General features: G+C 39.2%; 2 protein-coding genes, 1 long non-coding RNA gene and 1 pseudogene across 3 annotated transcripts; 2 read left to right on the forward strand and 2 right to left on the reverse strand.

Moving 5' to 3' along the window:
* Positions 1-22: 22 nt before the first annotated feature.
* Positions 23-2,818, forward strand: LOC131926725 (uncharacterized). The gene is made up of 3 exons (XR_009383554.1): positions 23-562; positions 698-745; positions 1,780-2,818. It is a non-coding gene; the product is annotated as an uncharacterized LOC131926725 (long non-coding RNA).
* Positions 2,819-3,867: 1,049 nt separating this feature from the next.
* LOC131926100 (olfactory receptor 11A1-like) lies at positions 3,868-5,127 on the forward strand (annotated as a pseudogene).
* Positions 5,128-6,446: 1,319 nt separating this feature from the next.
* On the reverse strand, positions 6,447-7,376 carry LOC131893772 (olfactory receptor 1361-like). The gene has a single exon (XM_059243864.1). It carries the CDS (start codon positions 7,374-7,376, stop codon positions 6,447-6,449), a length of 930 nt encoding a protein of 309 aa, XP_059099847.1.
* A 12,911-nt stretch (positions 7,377-20,287) lies between these two features.
* On the reverse strand, positions 20,288-22,729 carry LOC131893746 (olfactory receptor 12D2-like). Its single transcript, XM_059243845.1, has 2 exons — positions 22,699-22,729; positions 20,288-21,216 (listed from the first exon to the last, which is right to left on the reverse strand). The coding sequence occupies exons 1-2, from the start codon at positions 22,727-22,729 to the stop codon at positions 20,288-20,290; spliced, it is 960 nt and encodes a 319-aa protein (XP_059099828.1).
* Between the last annotated feature and the right edge of the window lie 211 nt (positions 22,730-22,940).

The raw sequence follows: 22,940 nt of genomic DNA on the forward strand, positions 1-22,940 counted from the left end.
TCCCAATTATTTAAATCTCAAAAGATCAAAATTACAATTCTTGGAAAATATTTTTTCAAGACATTTACTTATGTTTTTAAGAGGTTTTTACTTAAGGTACATAAAAGTATTACAGAACAGAGGCCACTGTATCCCATAAAACAGGCAATAGCTTACATGTTTGCATGCACAAGCCCTCAGATACACTAATGAAAGTCACACTGAGCAACACAGACTAGGAAGCAGCATCACAAATAAATACTCACCTTGCCTAAGTCTCTGTGCTGGCAATCTACTGAAAAGCGCGAGGGAAATAAAGGCCATATTCTTTTTTCAGGGTCAAAAGTCGGAGCAGAAGGTCCCTGTTGAGAACGGATCCTCCAGAAGAGTTTACTGCTCTTCCTTCATCTCTCACCATGTTTCCACACCCTTCCCTGGGTCTGCAGTTCTAGTTCTAGTAGCTTCCCTTGGGTTATGAGTAACCTTTTTCAATAGATCTTTGTGGCCCTGCTGCTTTCCTGGCCTCTCACTCACTGTTTTCTTTCCACAGGTGAAAGAAGCATCAGTTATACTCAGACTGCAAGTAAGTATGGTGGGATATAATCCCTGATATGGGATAGAGTAGACAAGAGCCTATTGGGGAGCACAGCCAGCCCATAACTCTTCTTTATCCCCATCTTCTGTGGGCTCTGATCAAGTCTCATTTGTTCTGCCCCAGGCAGGAACAGTGCTGAAGGCTCTGATGCTTCTGTCACCATTTAGAAAGGTAAGATCTTGCAGGGACTAACCTGTGACATGTAGTGGGACAGAACATAGACTCCTGGGTTATAACTCTAAAAATTGGGACATTTTGAGTTGAGCTTTTCAGAGTGTCAACCATTCTGAATTTCTTCCTGTTTTTTTCTACAGTATGAAAGTGCTGCCTTGTGTGGTTCTGAGTCTTATAGGATGTGTTCAGATCTCTCCTTCTCTACTATGACTCCAGGAGTCTCCCAATTTCTCTTTCTATAATTGGCATCTCACTCTGTCTCCTGTCAGCACAATGTGATGAAGTGAGCAGCTGACACCAACTCTGAGGACTGAGTCTCTTCCCCATACCTGTGTCTCATCCCAGTCTCGCCTGTTTTACCACAGGCAGAGCTGGGACTTCTTCATCCCTCATGGAACTTCAGGTTTCTCTAAGCTGTGGCTTCTTATTTCCCTACTGAAAGTAAGGGTGTAGATATAGCTTTATTGTTTTTAACTTCTGGGTGTGGTTTGTTGGTTCATTAAGAGAGGATTTGCAAAACTGACAGGAAATAAACCTGAAAACTTCCAAAACCCATGTGTTTAATATATTGAATCTGTTATAGGTGGGCAGGAGAAGTCTGGAGAGCAGAGTGTGGCTGGATTTTGTCAGTGCTGCATATGTGGGTGTGGATGCAATCATCTACTCTGCCTTTGACCCTCAGCAAAATGAAATAGATTTGGCAGATGATGCCATGTAACATATTTAATGTCTAGAGCATTGATGAAGCCACCTAGGGAATGACTAAGATGAGAAAGGGAACAAGGACTGAGCCCTGAGGCTCTGGTACTAGCAATCTCATTAGATCTTGGTTGTTGTCTGTACAGAGCTTTTATATTGGCAGTTATCTAAAACACAGTGATGAGTTATAACTTTCATGGATTTTTTACCCTAGTAATTTTAATGCTTCAGGATTTCACTATGCCCCATTTCCTACATTGGAATGGTAGAGTAAATTCTGTGCCGTTGTATATAAGAAGTATGTAATTTGCTTTTTGCTTTTGACTTTACAGAGGATTCCAAAGAAGAAATCTCCTTGAGTCTCAGAAGAAACTTTGGACTTAGAAATCTTAAACTGCATAGAGATTGTGAAAAACTATGGGGCCTTTTGAAATTGGACTAAACACATTTTGCATATGATATGGCCACAAGCCTATGGGCTTCATGGAATGGAATGTGGTGGTTTGAATAAGAATGGCCCACATAGCCTCAAGTATTTGAATATTTTGTCCCCAGGTGGTGGAACTATTGAGAAGGATTAAGAGGTGTGGCCTTGTTGGAAGAGGTGTGTCACTGGGGCTGGGTTTTGAGGGTTAAAATGTCCACACTATTCCTAGTTAGCTTTTCCTGCCTCCTGACTGTGTCTCCAGATGTAAGCTTCAGCTACTGCTCCAGAACCATCCCAACCTGCCTCCTGCCATGCTCCACAAAATGGTAACCATGGCTCTAACACTTTGCAACTGTGAGCCCCCAATTAATTGTTTTCTTTTATACGTTGACTTTGTCATGGTATTTTTGCATGACAATAGAAAAGTAACTAAGCAGATGAATTCACTCATTGGTCATCCAATGCAGAGTGGTCAGCCCTGAAACCACATATACATAAACAACAAACATGAACTTGGAAGATTTCATATGTGTATGTATAAACATATACATACATAGTATTTTAACAACAATAATCAAAGAAAAAGTGGCTATCAAGTTGAGCGTCGAGAAGAGATTCAGGAGAGTTCAAGGGAGGGTAAACTGGAATGGCTGAAGCAGTGGTTCTCAACCTTTCTAATACTGTGACTCTTTAATACAGCTCCTAATATGGCAAGCCACAACTATAAAATTATTTTGTTGCAGTGGGAACATGGGCCATTTCCAACTCTTTTACTGGCTTTAGGGACCCTACTCCTCATACTAGGTTGCCTTGCCCAGCCTTAATACATGGGAAGGTGCTTAGTCTTATTGCAACTTGATATGCCATGTTTTGTTGATTATCATGGGGGACCTGCCCTTTCCTAAACAGAAACAGAGGAGTGGATTGAGGTGTGGGAAAAGGGGGGGGGGGGGTTGTGAGGCAAGGGATTGAGGACAGGAAGGAGGAGAAACTGACAGGGATGTAAAATAAATTTATTTTTAAAAATTATTTTGTTGTTACTTCATAACTGTAATTTTTTACTGTAATGAATTATAATGTACATATCTGATATGCAGGCTATCTGATATGCAACCCCCAGGGGGGGTCATGTTATGACCCACAGGTTGAGAACCATTGGAAGGGAGGAAGAGGACAAAAGAAAGTGATGTAGTTCTATTTCAATTAAAAACCTATTTTAAAAGAAAAAGACAAAAGACATTGTCAAGGGAGTTGATGAGACTTCAACAACTACAACATGGAGTCCATAGAAGTTGTCGAAGTAAAGATGACTAAGAAACAGTGACCATGATATCTCAGCAGAATTTCTAATTCACTTATAACATTTGAGGGTGGTTTTTGGAAGGTGAAAGTTTGTGGTTGAGAGATACATTTAGTGGGCATTTGGAAGATGTTACAAGTTATACATGAAGGAAACTGTGATTGACTATACAGATTATGGTGTTAGAATTGTATTTAAAGGTCTGGAAATACCAGAATTATGAGTTTGGTTAAACAAGAAGTTTATACAATGAAAGAGTTTGAGGAAGGATGAAAGCTAGGGAAGCAGTAATTTTTTTTTTAAGGATGTGGGGCTGGAGAGATGGCTCAGCAGTTAAGAACACTGACTGCTCTTCTAGAGGAAGCAGTTTTGATTACCAGCACTCGTGCAGCAGCTCACAACCATCTGTAACTCCAGACACCCTCTTCTAGTCTCCAGGCACTAGGCATGCACATGATGTACAGGCATATATGCAGGCCAAAAAAAAAAAAAAAAACCTCTTGTACATAAAATAAAAGGAAAAAATTAAAGAAGAAAGAAAGAACAGGAATAGGTGCAAGGTAAGTTAAGCCATCCTCATTTTGCACATTCTCTGCATCATCTTGTAGCCCTATCAGTTGTAGGATTGCAATGGAAAGCAGAGATACACTAAAATTTCTCCAGTTACTATCAAGCAGAAAACTGAATGACTCCATGGAAAATGTCTCCACAGGAAACTAAACTATCACTGAGTTTATATCCCTGGACTTCCATGAAAACCCTCTGGTTTGTGTGTTCATTATCATCTTTCGTCTATCACAGGGAACATGCTCTTTGTAGTGGTGGTAGACAGTTCCCAGAGGATTCACACCCCCATTTATTTCTTTCTGGTGAGCCTGTCCTTTGAGATCCTTTAGCCCTCCACAGTGGTGCCAAAAATGTTGGAGGGCTTCCTACAGGAGTCTGCCATCTTTGTGACTGGCTGCTTGTTCCAGTTCTTCATCTTTGGCTTTCAGGCTACAGATGAGTGTTCTCTTCTGTCTGTGGTATATGATCACTACCCTACAATACCCACTCCTGATGGGCCTCAATGGTGTCTGGGGTTGGTGCTCATAGTCTGGCTGTCTGGCTTCATGGTAGGACTGATTGTTGCTATGGTGGTCCCCCTGAGGTTCTGTGGCCCCAACCAAGCTGACCACTTTTACTGTGATTTCTCACCTTTGATGGTCCTGGCCTGCTCAGATACTAGAGTGGCCCAGGTGACTACATTTGTTCTTTCTGTTGTCTTCCTGACTATCCCCTTTGGGCAGGTTCTGATATCCTATGCTCAGATTGTAGTGACTGTGCTGTGTTGTGGGATAATCTTTTTGTACACTGTAAAGATGTGTCTCTGCCAAGGCACCTTCTGATTGGTTTAATAAAGAGCTGAACAGCCAATAGCTAAGCAGGAAAGGATAGGTGGGACTTCTGGGGAGGGAGAGGAACTTGGGGGAAGAATCTGGTGTAAGAGACTTGCTAGTGAGACTCGGTGAAAGTCAGACATATGCTGTATTGAGGAAAGGTAATGAGTCAAGTGGCAGAATGTACATTAATATAAATGGGTTAATTTAAGTTATAAGAGCTAGTTGGGAACAAGCCTAAGCTAAGGCCAAGCTTTCACACTTAATAAGAAGTCTCTGTGTCATTATTTGGCAGCTGGTGGTCCAAAGAAAGTCTGGCTGCTCTGGAGCCAGAAGAACAAAGGCTTTCTCTACATGCTCCTCTTATCTGACTATGGTGTCCATAGTCTATATAACACTCATGGTCTTTCATATTGTGCCCATTGTTGTCTACTCCCAGCTCCTCACCAATGTTGTTGCCCTGCTCTACACAGTGGTCACTCCCATCTTCAACCCTGTCATCTATACCTTGAGGAACCAGGAGGTATATCAGGCACTAGGAAGGCTTCTCTACTGCAAAGCAACTGAAATGTGACCTAAGGAGAGCAGTGAAGATTTTCTATTGGACTTTCAGGGTCTTGATTGAAAAGTCTACCACAATGGGCTGGGGATGAGTACTTCGTTCTTTCCCAGAATTTCCCTTTAGGTCTTCTGAATTATGCCCAAGAGAAAGATAATAGTTCAACAATTTTCAAATGTTAATTTAAAAAATTATGTAAACTACTGTGAGTTGTTTATTGGATACACCATAAATAGTACACTGATTCAATCATTAGTGCAGACATGTACTAAATTGTCACTCTGTAGCCTGTTGCTATATGCAGTACTGCTACTAATGATTAGTGAAAGGAAAATTACAGAAACAAAACACCAATACAGAAACAAATCTAGATCAATGCTCATTTATATTATTGTAGTATGACATTTGAAGTGTTCTTTCCTATTGTGTGTATTTGGGTTTGAGCATGCAAATTTGATGATGGAATTTGCAATTTTCTTTCCCACAAAATGTTACATCAACATTTGATGTAACATGATTAAAATGATTACAACAACAATAATAATAAATTATCTTAAAAGGAATCCTGTAATATATTCTCCAATATTGACCTAGGTTATAGTCAGCCTCACCAGCTTCCTGGCCTCTTACTTATGATTTAACTTCTGTGAACTCTACAGCTCCCTTTAACATGATTTGTCAGTAGCATCCAATTTCAGGACAATAAGGATATCAGGGAGCTGTTGTTACTAAAGCACTGGTAGAAATTCTAATAATTATCAAATGATTGTACTGGTTGCAGTGGATATTCATGCTTCAAGAACATGAGTGTAAGACAAAGAATGGCAAACACAACACAGTGTTATTTCCAATAGATCATTGATTTGTTACTTTTCTTGTTACTGTGACAAAATACCTGGCAGAAGCGATTTAAGATTGAAAGTTTCATTTTATTCATGGTTTGAAGAATACAGCACATCAGGATGAGGAAGGCCTGGCAGCAGGAGGATGGGATGGCAGGTCACGTCTGTGGTCAATGAGCAAAGAGAGATGAATATAATGACATTAAGGTGGGTTTTTCCATTTGCTCTTTATAATAAGTTCAGGACCATTCTATGGAACAAGTGATGCCACCCACATTCAGGATGAGTCTTCTCTCCTCAGTGAAATCCCTCCAGAGAACCCTCACAGACATGCCCAGATATGTATGTTCTAGATGATTACAAATCCAGTCAAGTTAACACTGGAGATTAGCCATAGCAATCATATAATTCTCCCATGAGCCATTGTGTTAACTGACTCACTTTGCATGTGTGGTAGTGATGTGGGGTGTGATCCTCCCTGAGTGATGATCCTTAGCCCTGAGACTTCTCCATGTTCAGAATCTTTCTCAATGAACTCTTAACATCCTTATTTCTCAGACTATAAATGAAGGGGTTCAGAGTGGGAGTTACCAGGGTATACATGACAGCAGCTACCACCTCCCCAGATGAGTGAGAACTAGATGGGGGCTTCAGGTATGTGGCAAAGACTGTACTGTAGAAGAGGAGGACCATAGAGAGGTGGGAACTGCATGTGGCCAGGGCTTTCCTTTTCCCCTGTGCTGATGAAACCCTAGCCACAGCATAGAAAATACAACCATAAGAACTTACAATGCAGAGAAGTGCACCTAGTCCTAAAACCCCAGCCAAAGCCATCATCAGGGACTCATTGAGGTGGGTATTGGAGCAGGAAAGCCATAAAAGGGGGCCAAAATCACAGAAAAAATGAGGAATCTCTTGGTTGTTATGAAAAGATAACTGGGAGATCAACAAGGTATGGACCAGAGACACACAATGAGCTACTCCCCATGACCCACTAGCCAGAACCCCACATCTGCAGGAAGTCATTAGAAGTGGGTAGTGCAGTGGGTGGCAGATGGCAGCATAGCGGTCGATAGCCATGACTGCCAGAAGTAGGTTATCCATGTCCGCAAAAACAGCAAAGAAGTACAACTGAGTCAGACATCCAGAGAATGAGATTGATCCATCTCCAGTCCACAAAGTCTCCAGCATTTTGGGGGTTGTGGTAGTAATGAAACAAAGATCAATGAGGGAGAGCTGACTGAGGAAGAAATACATAGGGGTGTGGAGGTGGACATCAGCACCAATAGCTAACAGAAGTAGCAGGTTCCCTAAGAGGCCCAGCAAGTAGAGAGCTAGGAAGATGCTAAAGAGAGGCTTCCATCTCTCTCGGTCTCTGGACAGTCCTAAGAGGATAAAGCCAGGAGCCTGACTGCAGTTCATACTGAGTCTTGTGTTTCATGAAAAAATTGGTATGAAGACAATTCACTCACTGAGGGCAAGAATGGACATCAACCCAGACCTGGTCCCTTGGTAATGGGTCTCTCTCACAGCACCAATTGAGCAGTGGAAACTAGAATAGCAAACAAGGACATGACTTGGAGTTCATTAAAAATGGCTCCCTAGGGAGACATAAGACAATTTGTGAATGGGCAACGGTTTCCTGGAATTCTCTAGGTGAAAGCTGTGCTTTTTAAACTGGGTGTTACATAATAGAATAACTACTTTCCTATGAATCTTTTTTACTCTGATTCCATTGAAGGCAGAGGCTGCATCTTAGTACTTAACTTAGTGCTTTGCACGCAGTGTCCATCCACAGAGTCATCACTCTGGTTGCAGCTCCAGCTGATTAGGGAGAGTACTGCTGTTTTCCTGAGTGACTTGCTGTGACCACAGTTGCCTCATCTAACGTGTTGTTCACAGTGCTGCCAAGACAGTTCCTTCAAAAAATAGAATCACATAACTTACTTGCTTACAAGCAGTTACCTGGGTAACTATACTTTTTAGGAGACTGTATTAGTCTTTGTGTGACTTCTAAGGGTCTCAGTGTTTTGATTTGGGGATGTCTTATCAACTCTATCATACCTCACTGTCCACATTCAATGTGTCATCAGCAAGTCACAACTCTTTGCTGTGAGATGTTCTGTACGTTAAATGTGTTGCTCTGATTGGTTAATAAATAAAACACTGATTGGCCAGTAGCCAGGCAAAAAAATATATAAACGGGACAAGGAAAAAAAATTCTAAAAATTAAAAGACTGAGACAAAGAGACCCTGCCAGCCGCCGCCATAAAAAAATGTTAAGATACCGGTAAGCCACGAGCTATGTGACAACTTATAGATTAATAAAAATAGATGGAATTTTAGATATAAAAACAGCTAGCTAAAAGCCTGTCACGGCCATACAGTTTATAAGTAATATAAGTCTCTATGTGTTTATTTGGTTGGGTCTGAGCAGCTGTGGGACTGGCAGGTGAGAGAGATTTGTCCTGACTGTGGGCCAGACAAAAAAACTCTAAGTACAACTCTCATTACCAGTTTTGGTCAGTTTCTGTTGCTAGCGAAATGCTGCAAACTAAGTACCAAAAAAGATTTATTTTGAATCATAGGTCAAGGAAAAAGATAAGAGAACCCATTTTGGTGGAGTCTGAGACAGCAGAGAGCAACACACAGCAAGATGTGGGAAGCGTGTGTGTGTGTGTGTGTGTGTGTGTGTGTGTGTGTGTGTGTGTGTGTGTGTATGCATGCACGTGCGCGTGTGTGAGACTTCTGGTAGCTCTTCTTAAGCCATTACATGGTGTGTTTACCTAATCCAAGAGACAACCAAAAGTTCCACCACAGTCAGACTCAGTTTCCACCATCTCAGTACCTCACTGAGCTTTTGGATGACTTTGACAGAGAATACCTGGTTCCAACCATAGGCTCATCCTTACAAGCTCAGTTTCTTTCCTGGGATGTCTTCTTATGCACTCCCACAGATTACCACAAGTGTGATAGGGAGAAAGTCACCATATATATTTTGTTTAAATATTTAGTAAGTTTTAAGTTAGTATGTGTCTCCTTCCCAAGGAAATGAGGTATATTATGATTGAAGAGCAAAATCTTATTTGCCTCTTCAAAGTGCTTGTCATTAAAAAAAAAATGCTTGTTATAAAAAAAAAAAATACTTACCAAGAAATGGATAAATTGGCTAACAGAGATTAGAGGCAGAAGTAGGCATTTCACTGTCCTCTTCTGTGGTTCATTTTATTTTAGTATTTCAGGAAAGAAACACCTTTCTTCTAGGCATTGTCCTGCTAACATGACTTGAAAACATTGGTGCATCTATTTCTTTCATTCTCTCGTATCTAGACAGTGTTATAACATTGTTCTCCGATGTTATAACATTTCAGTGTTATAAAATTTTCCTCATTTAAGTCCCTTGCTCACCTTTTCTTTTCTTACCTTAACTGGATATTTTCTCATTAATTCACTCAAAGCTTATTACACCAAAAGTATAACTGGCTACACTCATTGTACTCAGATTACTATAACTCAAGCTGCAAACGTTTTACAGAATTATGTACTTCCTATTTTTGCCTTGATTTTCTATTGCTCAAATACCTCTAGCGTCTCTTCTTTCCTATTAATTGCATATACCCGTTGTGCCTGGTTACCAGGAACCCCTATGTGTGCCTCTGCCTACCTGTTCCACCGCAATATTTTTCTGGCTGGTCTCCCATCGTTTCACTAATTGTCATTCCTGACATCATGCACTCTTGTTAACCTGAACTCATTATTCTTCTCACCTGATAATTCTTTATCTTTGGTCAAAGTTTACCAGGGCTTCAAGACTATGTTATAATTTTATCTTCTTCGCCATGATTAAATCACTATTTAATACTTTACCTTTTATTATCTTATCTCTTCTTAAATATATAGACAGGATGATCTGGTGCTTATGTTAATGTAGTCTGAAGGGGTTTTCCAATTACTGTAACATATAAATTTTCTTTTTTCAGTTAAATTGTGAATTTCCTAAAAATAAAAAACCATAATTTCTTTTTTTTTTTAAAGTCAATGAGTGCATGCCTTTTGTATGGAGTATTACTGGTCTTCAGGATAAGATGTCAGTCTGGAAGTTGCCTCCATATGATCTTGTCAAGGAAAGTCAGAATAAGAAAAATGATATTCTGTTCCAAAGAAAATAATGGCTTTGAAAACCCACCAAGGAAATGAAAGGGTACCTTTAAAGTGTGGGGAAGTATATCATGCATTACTGAGAAGTAAGCTGACAGAGAGGCTGCTCCAACACTTTGTCAGATTTTATCTTTTTATTTTTTTATCTATTTTATCATTTTTTCTTTTTCTTTGTCTTTTCTTTCTTTCTCCCTTTCTTTCTTTTTTTGTGTGTTTCCCCTTCTTTTCACACCTCAGCAGTGTTTTTGCTTTACTGTATTTTCTACTTAATTTTGTTTTTACTCTTTCTTCCTAGTAAGGAAGTATATGGAGTCTGAACTAGCCATCTTTTGTAACCAGGCAAGGCTTCCAGTGGAAGCCTGGGATTGAGTTGTTGGCCAAAGGAGCCTGGAGGAGACTCCCCAAACAACCCAGGCTGACGCCAAGACAGAGGGTCACTCTCAGAAAACTGACAACAGGGTCCCACTGGCAAGGACAACATCCACATATCTCATTGAAAGTAGAGAGGTTAAGCTGATATGTACATGAAACCTTCATCCCTATGTTTCAGTCTCTTCGATGCAGGAAGATATTCTGCAGGCTACTGAAAGAAAAATGTGGACACCAACTCAGCCACAAAACCTTCGACCTACAATCTGTTCTGCCTGCAAGATGTGCCAGAACAACAGTGGCACAGAACTTATGGGAGTGGCCAACCAATGTCTGCTTTGACTTGAGGCCCACATCTCAAAAGGGAGTACATGCCCAATGCTGCCTGGATGGCCAGGAACCAGAGACTGGATAGCCCAGAGACCAAGGGTAGAACCAAACATGACTCACCAAAACCGAAAACAAAACAATCAGTGAAATGATTCTTAATGATATTCTACCATACACATAGATGGGTGCCTTGTCCAGTCATCATCAGAGAAGCTTTCTCCTGAAGCACACAGGAGTGGATGCAGAAACCCACAGCCAGATATTATGCAGAGAGAGTCTAAATTGGAGGTCCCCCTCTAATCCCTCCTCTTGGAGCTTGGGGAACCCATGGAAGAAGAGATGAAAAATTTTAGGAGTCATAAGGGATAGAGGACACAGGAGAACATGACCAACTGAATCAACTAAGCAGGGCTCACATGAACTCACAGAATGAAACAGCAAGTACAGGGCCTGCATGGGTCTGTACCAGGTCCTCTCTATGTTATGGTTGTTAGCTTAATGTTTTGTGGAACTAACAGTAGGAGTGTGTATGTGTCTAGCTCTTTTGCCTGCTCTTGGAACTCTTTTCCTCCTATTTGGTTGCCTTGTCCAGCTTCGATATGAGGGCTTTTGCCTTGTCTTGTTGTATCTTGTTTTGTCATATGTGGTTATTGTATCTTGTAGGCCTGCTCCTTTCTGAAGTGGGGAGGAGAGAAAGGTAAGACTGGAGGGAGTGGAAACTGTGGTTGGGATGTATTGTATGAAAGAAGGATCTATTTTCAATAAAGAAAGAAAATATGATACATGTGCATAATGAGATTATAATCACTATAAATAATAATGAGATAAAATTTTCAAGGAAGTAATGGTTCTGAAAATTATTATATTAAATGAAGTGGCATGAGCTCAGAAAAGCTGAAGCCTCAGTTCTTCCTCAAACACAGATTCTAGCTTGTAATGTACATATGTAAGTGTTTGAATTAGTGTAAATGTAAATAAAGCCTTAAATACTATAAAGAGGACCCAAGCAGAATTTTTTTAAAGAGAAAGAATGACTGTTTTTGTGGTGCTTTAGGAGCACATATTCTTCACTCAAAAAATGTGGGGAATTGAGTCCTAGTTGGAAGATGTAATTTTAGTTGTTTCTGATTGTAACTTTGTGCTGTACAGGAAAGGAATGTAAGTTAATAATTAAACTTTTAAAAGCAGCTGAGTCATGTTATGCTAACTGGAAATGATAAGCTATATCTGAAAGACAAAAGATCCATGTAGTATGACCACAGTATTCTTTTTGCACTTTTCTTTTTTCATTTCTATGTTCATTAACTTCTATCTGCTCACAGTATGTAGATGTCCTAATGGACAAATGTTTTAGAATAAGGAGGCATTAGTTTTTCCTTGAATATGCTTTTAAATGAAAACAGAGAACTTCAAACTTTCACAAAGCTGACACTCATCTGGAGGTGCTGTTAAGTCACAGGCATCACACTCCACCCCAGAGATTCTGACAGAGGAGACCAGGGCTGAGATATGAGAATCTGTATTTCCAACATGCTGATGCTGCAAGTTAGCTATATTGAATTTTAAAATATGCAGTATTCTGTCAGTCATACCTGCATTACTCACTTTCCCATCCATCCCATTCCCCCTTTGTACTTGGAATGAGGAGGTTATTCTCATACAAGATGAAGTCTACTCTTACATTCTCATTTCTTAGGGAAAATCCTCCTCTCCATCAGGCAATGACATGCCTCTCATGCTGTCACTCTCCCATGTTAAATACTCTCACTGCTGTATTATCTATTAAAATATATAGATTATGTCAGCTCTCAGAGCAACTGAGATTCAGTACTAAGGTTATCTGAAAACTGGTTCAGCATCTATGGTTGTGTCTAAAGACATAGCTTCAGATGGGTTACATGGTAATATGGGATGAGTCCCTTGGCTTGTAGAACTATTGCCTCGTTTTTTCTACTTCTTATCTTATTCATCTGAAAACTCCCATCTCAATCACTAGTTATTTTCTAATTCAATAGTTTTACGTTCATGCTTTCTTGAACCCTCTTAAAGCAAATACTTACACTTATATTTCCCAAAATAACTCTCATCAATGTCAGTTTAAAATTTCAGTCTTTAAGTTATTATTTTCTCAAAAAGACAGCTCAATTGAAAATCCTCTTTACCTTACTTTAGACCCTTTCTTTGTCTGACTTCCAAGTTACCCACAAAAGTCTCCTGGTTTCTAGTGATCTCTCTGACTCATCCTCAGTCTCCTTGTCTGGTTTCTCTTCCTGTTTTAAATTTCTTTTAAATTCATTGTTGTAACTCTTTTCTATTTCCAGTTTCATGCTTCACATATCTGTAAGCAAATCTCTCTGTTCAAGTTTTCAATTCTAGCTTCTTTCCTCAACTCTAGATTGGATAGATAGATAGATATACAGACAGACAGACAGATGATAGATAGATAGATAGATAGATAGATAGATAGATAGATAGATAGATAGATAGATGTGTCTATCATATATATGTATATGTATATATATACATGTTTGTATATATATATGTGTATATCTATCTTTATACATATATATATGTATAAAGATATATATATATATGTGTATATATATATCTTTGTAGGAGCAATTTTACTGTGAAAGATATTTTCTTTTAGGTGGAGTTAGTTACACACAACTTTGGAAACTAACATAAAAACAGAATGATGTCCTATACTACTACACTTTCTGTGTTCCAGTCTGAAACATGAGCTCATTTTACTTCATAAAATACCACATTTCTCACTTACCTTCTGATATCTCTAATGTCCACCAATAAATAATGAACTTGGGAACATCCACTCTACCCAATGTTCTTAGACTTAAGAGCATCCTGCCCTTTGCCTACATTGCTGAGACCATATATGAAAGTAGAGATGATGAATTCTGGAAGCCTAGCATTATTTGTATTATGCCTCTTGGGATCAGAAAAGGTTCGCCTATAGAATAAATCTTTCTTGGCCTTTGAGAGCCAGTTCCCAGAGTTACTCATTAGTGGAAAATCTGTAATAAATTTCCAATAAGAAATTTGTCTGTTGATGTATTTGAAGAATAAAGTCACTAATTAAACAGCGGTAAAATATTGACCATGATTCAGATGTGAAATCAGAAAGATATTTGAAACTCATGGTCTTTTTCTAGTCATTGATCTACCTCCTAGACTATGGAAAACTTGAATAGTGTACATTTGAGCATAATATTTCCTGGTTTCAAAAAAGAACCACTGTGACTGATGAATGAGTTTTAAGTTGCACTTTTCTAAATAAATACAGATTCAAACATATGTCCTACTCACTAATCACCTACCCCTAGATTCTGACAGTATTGCAAACCTAATTCTATCTAAATGAGAATTCTTGGTCCATTCTCCAAATTACTTTTCATTTAATTTTTACAATATTTGATGATGAATTTCACAATTCATAAATAGCTCTACAGTGTACCATTCATTGATGTCAGCTAGGAATCATATCTAACTATTACGGACTACCAAGACAATATGTGAAATAAGTAAAAGTCCTTTTTCTCTCTAATAAAGATATCCAGATGAGCAGTAGTGGTGCATGCCTTTAGTCCCAACACTCAGGAGGCAGAGGTAGGTAGATCTCTGTGAGTTCAAGGCCAGCCTGGTCAACAGAGTGAGTTCCAGGACAGCCAGGGCTGTTACACACAAAGAAATCCTGTCTCAAAAAAATCAAAAGAAAGAAAGAGAGAGAGAGAGAGAGAGAGAGAGAGAGAGAGAGAGAGAGAGAGAGAGAAAGATACCCAGCGGTTGGTAGCATAGAAAAAAGCTAGTGCATTCCCAAGACCATGATTTCCTGTGTCTTCTGAGCACATACTAGCACCTGCTGGAACCATGAAGTTCCAGTAATTATCCTACTTCATCCATCCTCTTACAAAATGACTGAGTTCAAGAATCAAATTGATCTGATCAGATTAACAGGACGAAAATGTGTAAATCTTATTTGATGAACGTTTAGCATGGCATGGGAGGCATCCTGAGGAAACAGTGAACCATGGAAGTAGTGAGTCAGCTACTTAGATACTAGGTTGGAAAGGGGGAAAAAACGAGCTGTGTATAAGCTACTGAATTATATGCAGAGTTTAACATGTCAAAAGCCAAGCCAATCCAAAGTTTTCTCAGAGGCCCTGATGAAAGGACAAAGGGAATACTGGTTCTTGCCTAGGGATGGACTTGACAAGGTGCAGTCTGGGACTTGGGTCAGGGCCTTGAAGGAGTTAGGGTTCAGTTACTGGAAACCTGATATTTTCCCCCAGGAAGAGCTGTGTCTTCTAGTCCCAAGGATGCTGTACTTTTGGTCTGTGATGTACTTGAGATAGCCCCTGTTTTCATTGTGCAACATTGCTTGATTAGCTCTGGCTGACTTCATCTTATTATGTGATGGCTTTCTTCTGACTCTGTCCCATTTTTTACCTTGCAAATATAAAATGTTATAATTCTTAATAAACTTACTTGGCCTGATCCATCAGCTCATGAAAAATCTCTTAACCTCAACTTTCTTGTCTTCTTTATTTTCCTCATCCCTGGTCCTCACCCTCAGGAAACAATCCCTAAGATGGGTCTTCTGGTCCAGGTCATGAAAGGTAAGCTATTTTAACAGAATCTGTAAAGGATTCTTTTATGCATGGACAAGGTGTGGCCATGATAGAGAAGCTTTTACAACTGTAATAAATTAGACAGTCTAAATTAGATGTGCTACAAGTCAATGAAGTTCCATCTTCTCTATGTGTAGATAAAATGAGGAGTGAATCATGAGAAGGGGAGTAGATTTTCTTGCTATGTTGCTAGCTACAAGCAGCATAATTCACTTTAGATAACTTAGGCTTAGTTATTATTTATTGTAGATGGACTTTTCTTTTTTAATTTAAGTTTTTTTTTTATTTTACATACCAACCACATTTCCCCCTCCCTCCCTTCCTCCCGCTCCCCTGACTCTACTCCAACCCCCATCCACTCTTCAGAGAGAGTAAGGCCTCCCATGGGAGTCAACAAAGTCTGACATATCAAATTGAAGCAGGACCAAGCCCTTCCCCACAACACTGAGGCTGAGCAAGGTATCCCTCCATAGGGAAAGGGCTCCAAAAAGCCAGTTCATACACTAGGGATAAATCCTAGTCCCACTGCTAGGAGTCCCCAAACTGCTCAAGCCACACAACTGGCACCCACATTCAGAGGGCCTAGTTCAGTTCTATGCAGGTTCCCTAGCTGTCAGTTCATAGTCCTTGAACTCCCACTAGCTAAGGTCAGCTGTCTCTGTGGGTTCCCCCATCATGATCTTGACCCCCTTGCTCACTTAATCCCTCCTCCCTCTCTTTGACTAGACTCCAGGAGCTCAGCCCAGTGCTTAGCTGTGGATCTCTGCATCTGCTTCCATCAGTTACTGGATGAAGGTTCTATGATGATAATTAGGGTAGTCATCGATCTGATTACAGAGGAAGGCCAGTTCAGGCACCCTCTCCACTATTGCTTGGAGTCTTAGCTGGGGTCATCCTTGTGGATTCCTGAGACTTTCCTTAGCATCAGGTTTCTCCTTAACCCCATAGTGGCTCTCTCTTTCAAGATATCTCTTTCCTTGCTCTCCTTCTCTGTCCCTCCCCCAGGCCGACCATCCTGTTCCCTCTTATTCCCTTCTCTCCTCCCCTCTTCTTCTCCCCCTCACCCCACACACTCCCAGTTTACTTAGGAGATCTTATCTATTTCCCCTTCCTAGGGGGGATCCATGTATGTTTCTCTTAAGGTCCTCCTTGTTACCTAGCTTCTCTGAGGTTGTTGATTGTAGCCTAGTTATCCTTTGCTTTACAGTAGATGGACTTTTCTGTCCCACCAGCCAATTCCCAAATATGCACACAGAGACTTTTATAATTAATTATAAATGTTTAGCCAATAGCTCAAGCTTGTTACTAGCTAAGTGTTATAACCTAAACTAACCCGTGTTTCTTGTCTACGCTCTGCCATGTGGCTTGGTACTTTTTCTCAGTATGGCAAGTTCATCTCCTGATTCCTCTCCATCTCCTTGAGACTCCCGAGACTCCTCCTCTTCTTCTTCACACTCTCTTTTTGTCTGCCAGCCCCACCTAACCTCTGTCCAGCTATTGGCTAGTCAGCTTCTTTATTAAACCAATCACAGCAACATATAGTCACATAGTGTAAAGGAATATTCCACATTTATTTACTTGTATCTGTCAGTTCATCAAATATTCTGGAAATACTAAACCAATCCACTTTCTAGTTCTCTCCTCTCCACTGGCATGTGGATTAAGGATTCTTCTTTCCATGCCCCAGACAGATCTATTCCTCTGATGCTAAACAGGGTCTGTGATAACCTAGGGGAATTATTCAGCCTGGAGTCGATGAAAGTTAGTTAGTATCCTGAGCTGGTTAAAGGAGGAGGAGGAGGAGGAGGAGGAGGAGGAGGAGGAGGAGGAGGAGAAAGAAGAAGAAGAAGAAGAAGAAGAAGAAGAAGAAGAAGAAGAAGAAGAAGAAGAAGAAGAAGAATTTAATTTGGTTCACAGTTTCAGAGGATTCAGGACATAGTTTCTTGATTCTGTCATTTCAGCAAAATATTGTGACAGTAGGAGAGTGGTGGAAGAAGTATTTTCCTCATGGTCACAGAAGGCAGAAAGAGGGGAGAGTGGGAACTGGAGTGACTATCAAAGGCACATCTCTAGAAACTTACCTTCTCAAGCTACATTCTACCTCCCAAAGTTTCCACAGCCTCTCAAAACAATGCCATTGCCTGAAAATCATGTATTCATGCCAGTGACCTCATTTTTGAAACTCAAAGGCCCCAAAATAGTGCTTTTACATGATGAATGTGAGATTTCAGGGGCTAGGGTGGAATGTTATGGTATAAATGATGTGTCTTGTGTCAAGGGATGGATTGTGAAGGTTAGTCTTTAGAAGTTTTATAGGCATCATCAGGGAATTCACAATCACTCAGTGCTTGTCTCTGTCATCACCCTGCACACCACACAAATAGTACCACACAGCGGCTCTTTCTCCTCCCAGAAGTTGATCTGCTTTTGCCAAATATGACTACCCTCAGCTTCCCTCTGCAGCATAGTCTGCACTTCCAACCACATAGAACTTATCTGTGAATCTAAGCCACATTGCAGACAGTTTCCTGGGCTCACGCTGACTTTCAGAGCTATCACTTAGTGAGTAGAGACTCCAAAGACCTGAGGTCTTTGGAGCTTGGAGATGTAAAAATATAGAGGCTTTTGCTCTCCCTGGGCAAAGGCTTTTACTGTGAGACTTCTCAAAGTGAACACCACTATAACACCAGTGAGCAAGCTAGGAAGGGCCAACATCCCGTTCTATTACATATTCTTTCCGAATAGATCTTAAACTGTGTTTTTAAAGTGTCGGATAGTGTACCTGTGGAGCCTACAGAGGCTTTTCTTTTGTCTTTTGCTTAAAATCCCACTGTTGAAGAGAAACATTCCCTTTCCCATCATTTTGATTAGCATCCTATGTTGAGGTCTGTTATTTCTTTTACAGACCTTGAGTTCAACATTTCTGGATCTATTTGCTCTCTGCTCTCTCTATTTGCCTACTGTTCACTTCTGCGCTCCCAAGCCTTTGTACCATGTCCACCTGTTCCTGAGGGCTAACACTTGATGCTTTGCCTCAGATTTGTGAATATGCCCAGAATTACTTAACATCTACCATTTACAGTTCTGTCTGTCACCTATTTCAGTTCTTCTTTTTCAACATAGAAAATACCATGATATTTTATTACTAAAAATGATGCTGAAAACTTTATACATATGTGTCCAGCCACATACAGCTTCTACCTTCGCTTAAGGCAAAAATTAAAGTTAAAATGAAACCCAGAATTCTGCAACATCATAAATCTCCATGTTGCTGGCACCCGCATCAATAGAAGCCCAAGAAACAAAAAAAAATTTAAATATTTTTCTCCATTTATAATCTCATTTTTTCACATTTTCATAGATATTCGCTATATTTTTCATACAACTCTATAAGACTCTAGAATTTCTCTCTGTGAAGAAATAAGACAATCTCTGCCATCATGTATGAAATAATACTTTTCAGTTTACACATCTCCATCGTAGAATGCCAAAATTCTTGATGTAACTTGAAATTTTTAATTTCTTTTTCTTTTTTTTTTAAAAATGTTTTGGCCTGATATGGACAAGGCGAGGCTGAGGCTGTGGATATTGCTGGTGGGAGACCACCGGGAAATACAAATCCCCAAATTTCACATTACACGTGGTTTGTGGCCCAGCTACAGACTCTCTAAAGTCATGAGACATTAAAAAATTAAGAATTAAAATTAAAAAAATTAATTTTTAAGGACAAAAACTCACAACACATAATGAAAATTGAAGAAGAAATTTAAAATTGACAGGTTTATAATTAGAAATGACCCAAAATGGACTGAGGGCAGGTGGACGGTTGCAGAAATTCAAATAAATTAAGTTAAAAAGTTCAAATTTCAAATCTGAATCCACATTCACCTCTCAGGAAACTCTGCCACTTATCTCAATTCTTAATTGCCTTCCCACTTCAAAAATATGAAATTAGGACATACTTTTTAAATTAACCCTTAACTCCTATGTCAAATTGAACTTTATATTTCTAGTTGAACAGTAATGTCTTTACATTAAAATCTTCAAAATGTAAAATCATTATAATGTTATCATATTTTAGAGTGTACAAGTAATAGTTTTATTGTGATTTCTTCATATGCATATATCATTATACTTTGTTCTTCTTTGCCCCATCCAGTTCCAAAAATTATAATTTTCTTGATCATAGATGGGTCCAATGACAAGGACTGTATCTCTATCAACTTGAGAGGCTGACCAGGAAAACAGCATATTCAAAGTCTTCCTAGGCCACAGTCAGTTCCAGGCCAGCCTGGAAATTTTTGTGAAACCCTGTCTCAAAAAAAGAAAGAAAGAAAGAAAGAAAGAAAGAAAGAAAGAAAGAAAGAAAAAAAGGAAAGAAAGAAAGAAAAAAAGAGAGAAAAAACACAGAAAAGAGGGCTAGGGAGATAGTTCAGTAATAAAGCACAGGCATAGCATGGTGAACCTATTCATATCCATCTATTCAAAACATAGGCAATACAGATATATTTGCACACTTGATTTTATATACAATGTATATGAAAGGATACCAAGTCATTTTCATCAATTGCTATCTCCCAAACAAATTCAGCATTAAGTAACTGGTTTGTTCCTATTTCTGTTTTTTATATAGTTTGCGATTTTAAATACAATTGAGCCATATTTTCTCATATATGTATTCTTTTACCTGGTCATTTCTGTTATAGATATACATATATATATATATATACATATATATGATAAACAACTGCAGAATCAACTAATTTCACACTTCAGTGTTTACATTAATTGATTGTATTTCAGAAGAATTTACTATATTTCTTCAAGTCAAAGCTGTATTCTGATTTTTCTATTAAAAGCGCCTCTCACTTCCTTGTTCCTTAGAGTATATATAAATGGATTGAGTGCAGGAGTGACCACAGTATACATGACAGCAATGATCCTGTCCTCTTCCAGGGAGCTCCCTGAAGCTGGACTGATATAGATGTAGAGAACAAGGGCATAGAAAATAATAACAACCATGAAGTGAGGGGCACAAGTGGACAGTGCCTTGTGGAGCATGCTGCAAGAACGAGTCTTGAGAAACAGATGAGTGATAATGTAGAAATAGGGGAGAAGTGTCAGAAAGAAGAGGCCAATGGCAATGGTACCTGTGAGAGAATTAAGCAGCCACCTGTTGAGTTCAGTGTTACCACAGGCCAGCTCCAATAATGGCTTAACATCACAGAAGAAATGATGAATATGGTTGGAACCACAAAAGCTCAAACAGGATGTCATTATGGAGTGGAGCAGGACATGAAGAAAAGGAATGGCCCAAACGGTGACAGTCATCTGGATACACACTTGAAGATTCATGATGAAAGGGTAGTGGAGTGGTTTGCAGATAGCCATGAAGTGATCAAATGCCATTACTGTCAGAAGCAAGGCCTCTGTGCTACCCCGGAAGTGGAATAAATGAAGCTGTGTTATGCATCCCAGAAAGGAAATTGCTTCGCTTGTGGAGAGGAAGTTCTCCAGCATCTTCGGCACTGTCACAGTGGAGTAGCAGACATCTAGACATGCTAGGTTTCCCAGGAAGAAATACATAGGAGAGTGGAGTCTTGAATCCAATATGACAATCATCAGGATGGCTCCATTTCCAGCCACATTGACAAAGTACATGGTAAGGAATATGGCAAAGAGAATAGGGTTCAATTCTTGTATGTCTGTCACTCCCAAGAGGAGAAATTCAGTGACTAAGGTTTGATTCAATAACACTTAAAAGAAAAGATAGGATAGTTTGTGGAACACTAACTTTCATGTCCATCATTCTTTCTAGGCAGTAATTTTCTTGCCAACACAAACATAGTCTATGAAAGTTGTTTTCTATAACCACACAAAGATCTTGTGAAGATCTTATATAATATTTGCCCATCAGCCCAATAAATATTAAGTCTATGTTTCTGTTGTATATTCCTATTCAAACATCTTTTCATTTATTATATTTTCATTAATTATGTCTTTTTATTGAAGATTCAGAGCAGGTACCATCCTACCAGTTTCTCCAGCTGTGAGCATTTACATTTTGATCCAACTTTCTTTTCATCCTTTAAGTTGTCTCTAACATGGAGCAGCTTTTAAAATATCCTATAAGGCAGACGGCCTCTGAGAAGTAAGGACACTCTTGAAGAGCTTTAACATGAAGAAAACAGGCAGGGATGAATTCGTTTCGACCACAGAGTTTACAGAAAGTATAGACAGCTTTATCAAAACATAGTAACTCCACTTCATCTTAAGAATGTATAAGGGGCAGAAACATCTTTGTATTGATTTGTTTCTTATTCATGATCAAGCCAGAAGATGTAAGGAACATCATCAAGCCAGATGAGGTAAGAAACATGACCATATTAATCTCAAGAGTCTGACCAGATAAGTGCATAACATTTTTCAGTGCTATAGCAGATGATAGGCTTAGTGTTGTCTAATAATCTGAGCCATTAAGAACTTTAGAAATAGATTCTAAGATGTTTTTTGAGACAGAGTCTCCAAATGAAGACCACGGTGACTCAAAGCAGTCTCCTGCCTTAGGTTCTTGAGTGCTGGAATTATAGTCATACTGCCATGCTGACCAAAGGAACTTTTTGCATTATAATTTGCACTTCATGGCATTTGTATTCTCCTGGTTATCCCAAGACTAAAGAAAACCTTTTCCAGATCCCAAAGTATTTGAATAAGAAAACCTCTGTCTCTGTGGACCCAGCAGTCCCTCCGTTATTTCATCAGGAGGAACTGCCAATACCTATGGCTTTAGTCTCTTTGAAATCTTGTCTTCTCTATTATCTATTTAAACTCATTATTCAAATATTGAGGAGGTTTACTTGCCTCTCTTCTAGCTCCAATAATGGGACCTTGGTAAGTAACTCTCTTGTATTTTATGATCCTGAAATCAACCTACTCCAAAGTTACCAAAAATGTTCAGCTCTCTTCATTTTAAGACTGATTCCTCTCTATGAAATTAATTCCTGGCATTCCTTCCTACCAAATAAAGTCTTATTTTCTCCTAAATAAATGAATACTTTTCATTTTACTCACATAATCAAAATAGCAGTATTTTTCAATAAATGTCAAAAATTTTGAAAAATTATAAATAAGTTGATTGCAAAGATTTCATATCTAATTGTACAATCATCACTTACTAAAAGACAAGTAGCTTTTTAAAATTGCTTTTCTCTTCAATGTTAGGAAAGTACCTGAATTACCTCCCTGAGGTACACTGGTCAGAGCAGACATAGCTATGAGAAGTAACTTCCTCTGGTTCCTTTCATTTAACGATGTGCTGGGTTCACTCTGTGTACAGAAGAGAAGAATCAGAATCAGTGTGTGGAAGGCCCATGTTGCTGGGAGACACTGAGAGAATCCCCAAGCTGCACTGGACTTGGACAGAGGCTGACACTGGGGTGATTCCTACAAAAGTGAACCACTCAAGGTGTAAGAAATCATT

The sequence above is a fragment of the Peromyscus eremicus genome, chromosome 16_21, assembly GCF_949786415.1.
Source record: "Peromyscus eremicus chromosome 16_21, PerEre_H2_v1, whole genome shotgun sequence".
Taxonomy (NCBI): Eukaryota; Metazoa; Chordata; class Mammalia; order Rodentia; family Cricetidae; genus Peromyscus; species Peromyscus eremicus.

Coding starts and splice junctions, on each gene's coding strand:
- LOC131893772 (XM_059243864.1), bottom strand. CDS start 7,376: ATGAACTGCAGTCAGGCTCCTGGCTTTATCCTCTTAGGACTGTCCAGA.
- LOC131893746 (XM_059243845.1), bottom strand. CDS start 22,729: ATGTCTGCTCTGACCAGTGTACCTCAGGGAG. Junction 21,217..22,698: donor GACCAGTGTACCTCAGGGAG/GTAATTCAGGTA, acceptor TTTTCTTTTAAG/TGTTATTGAATCAAACCTTA.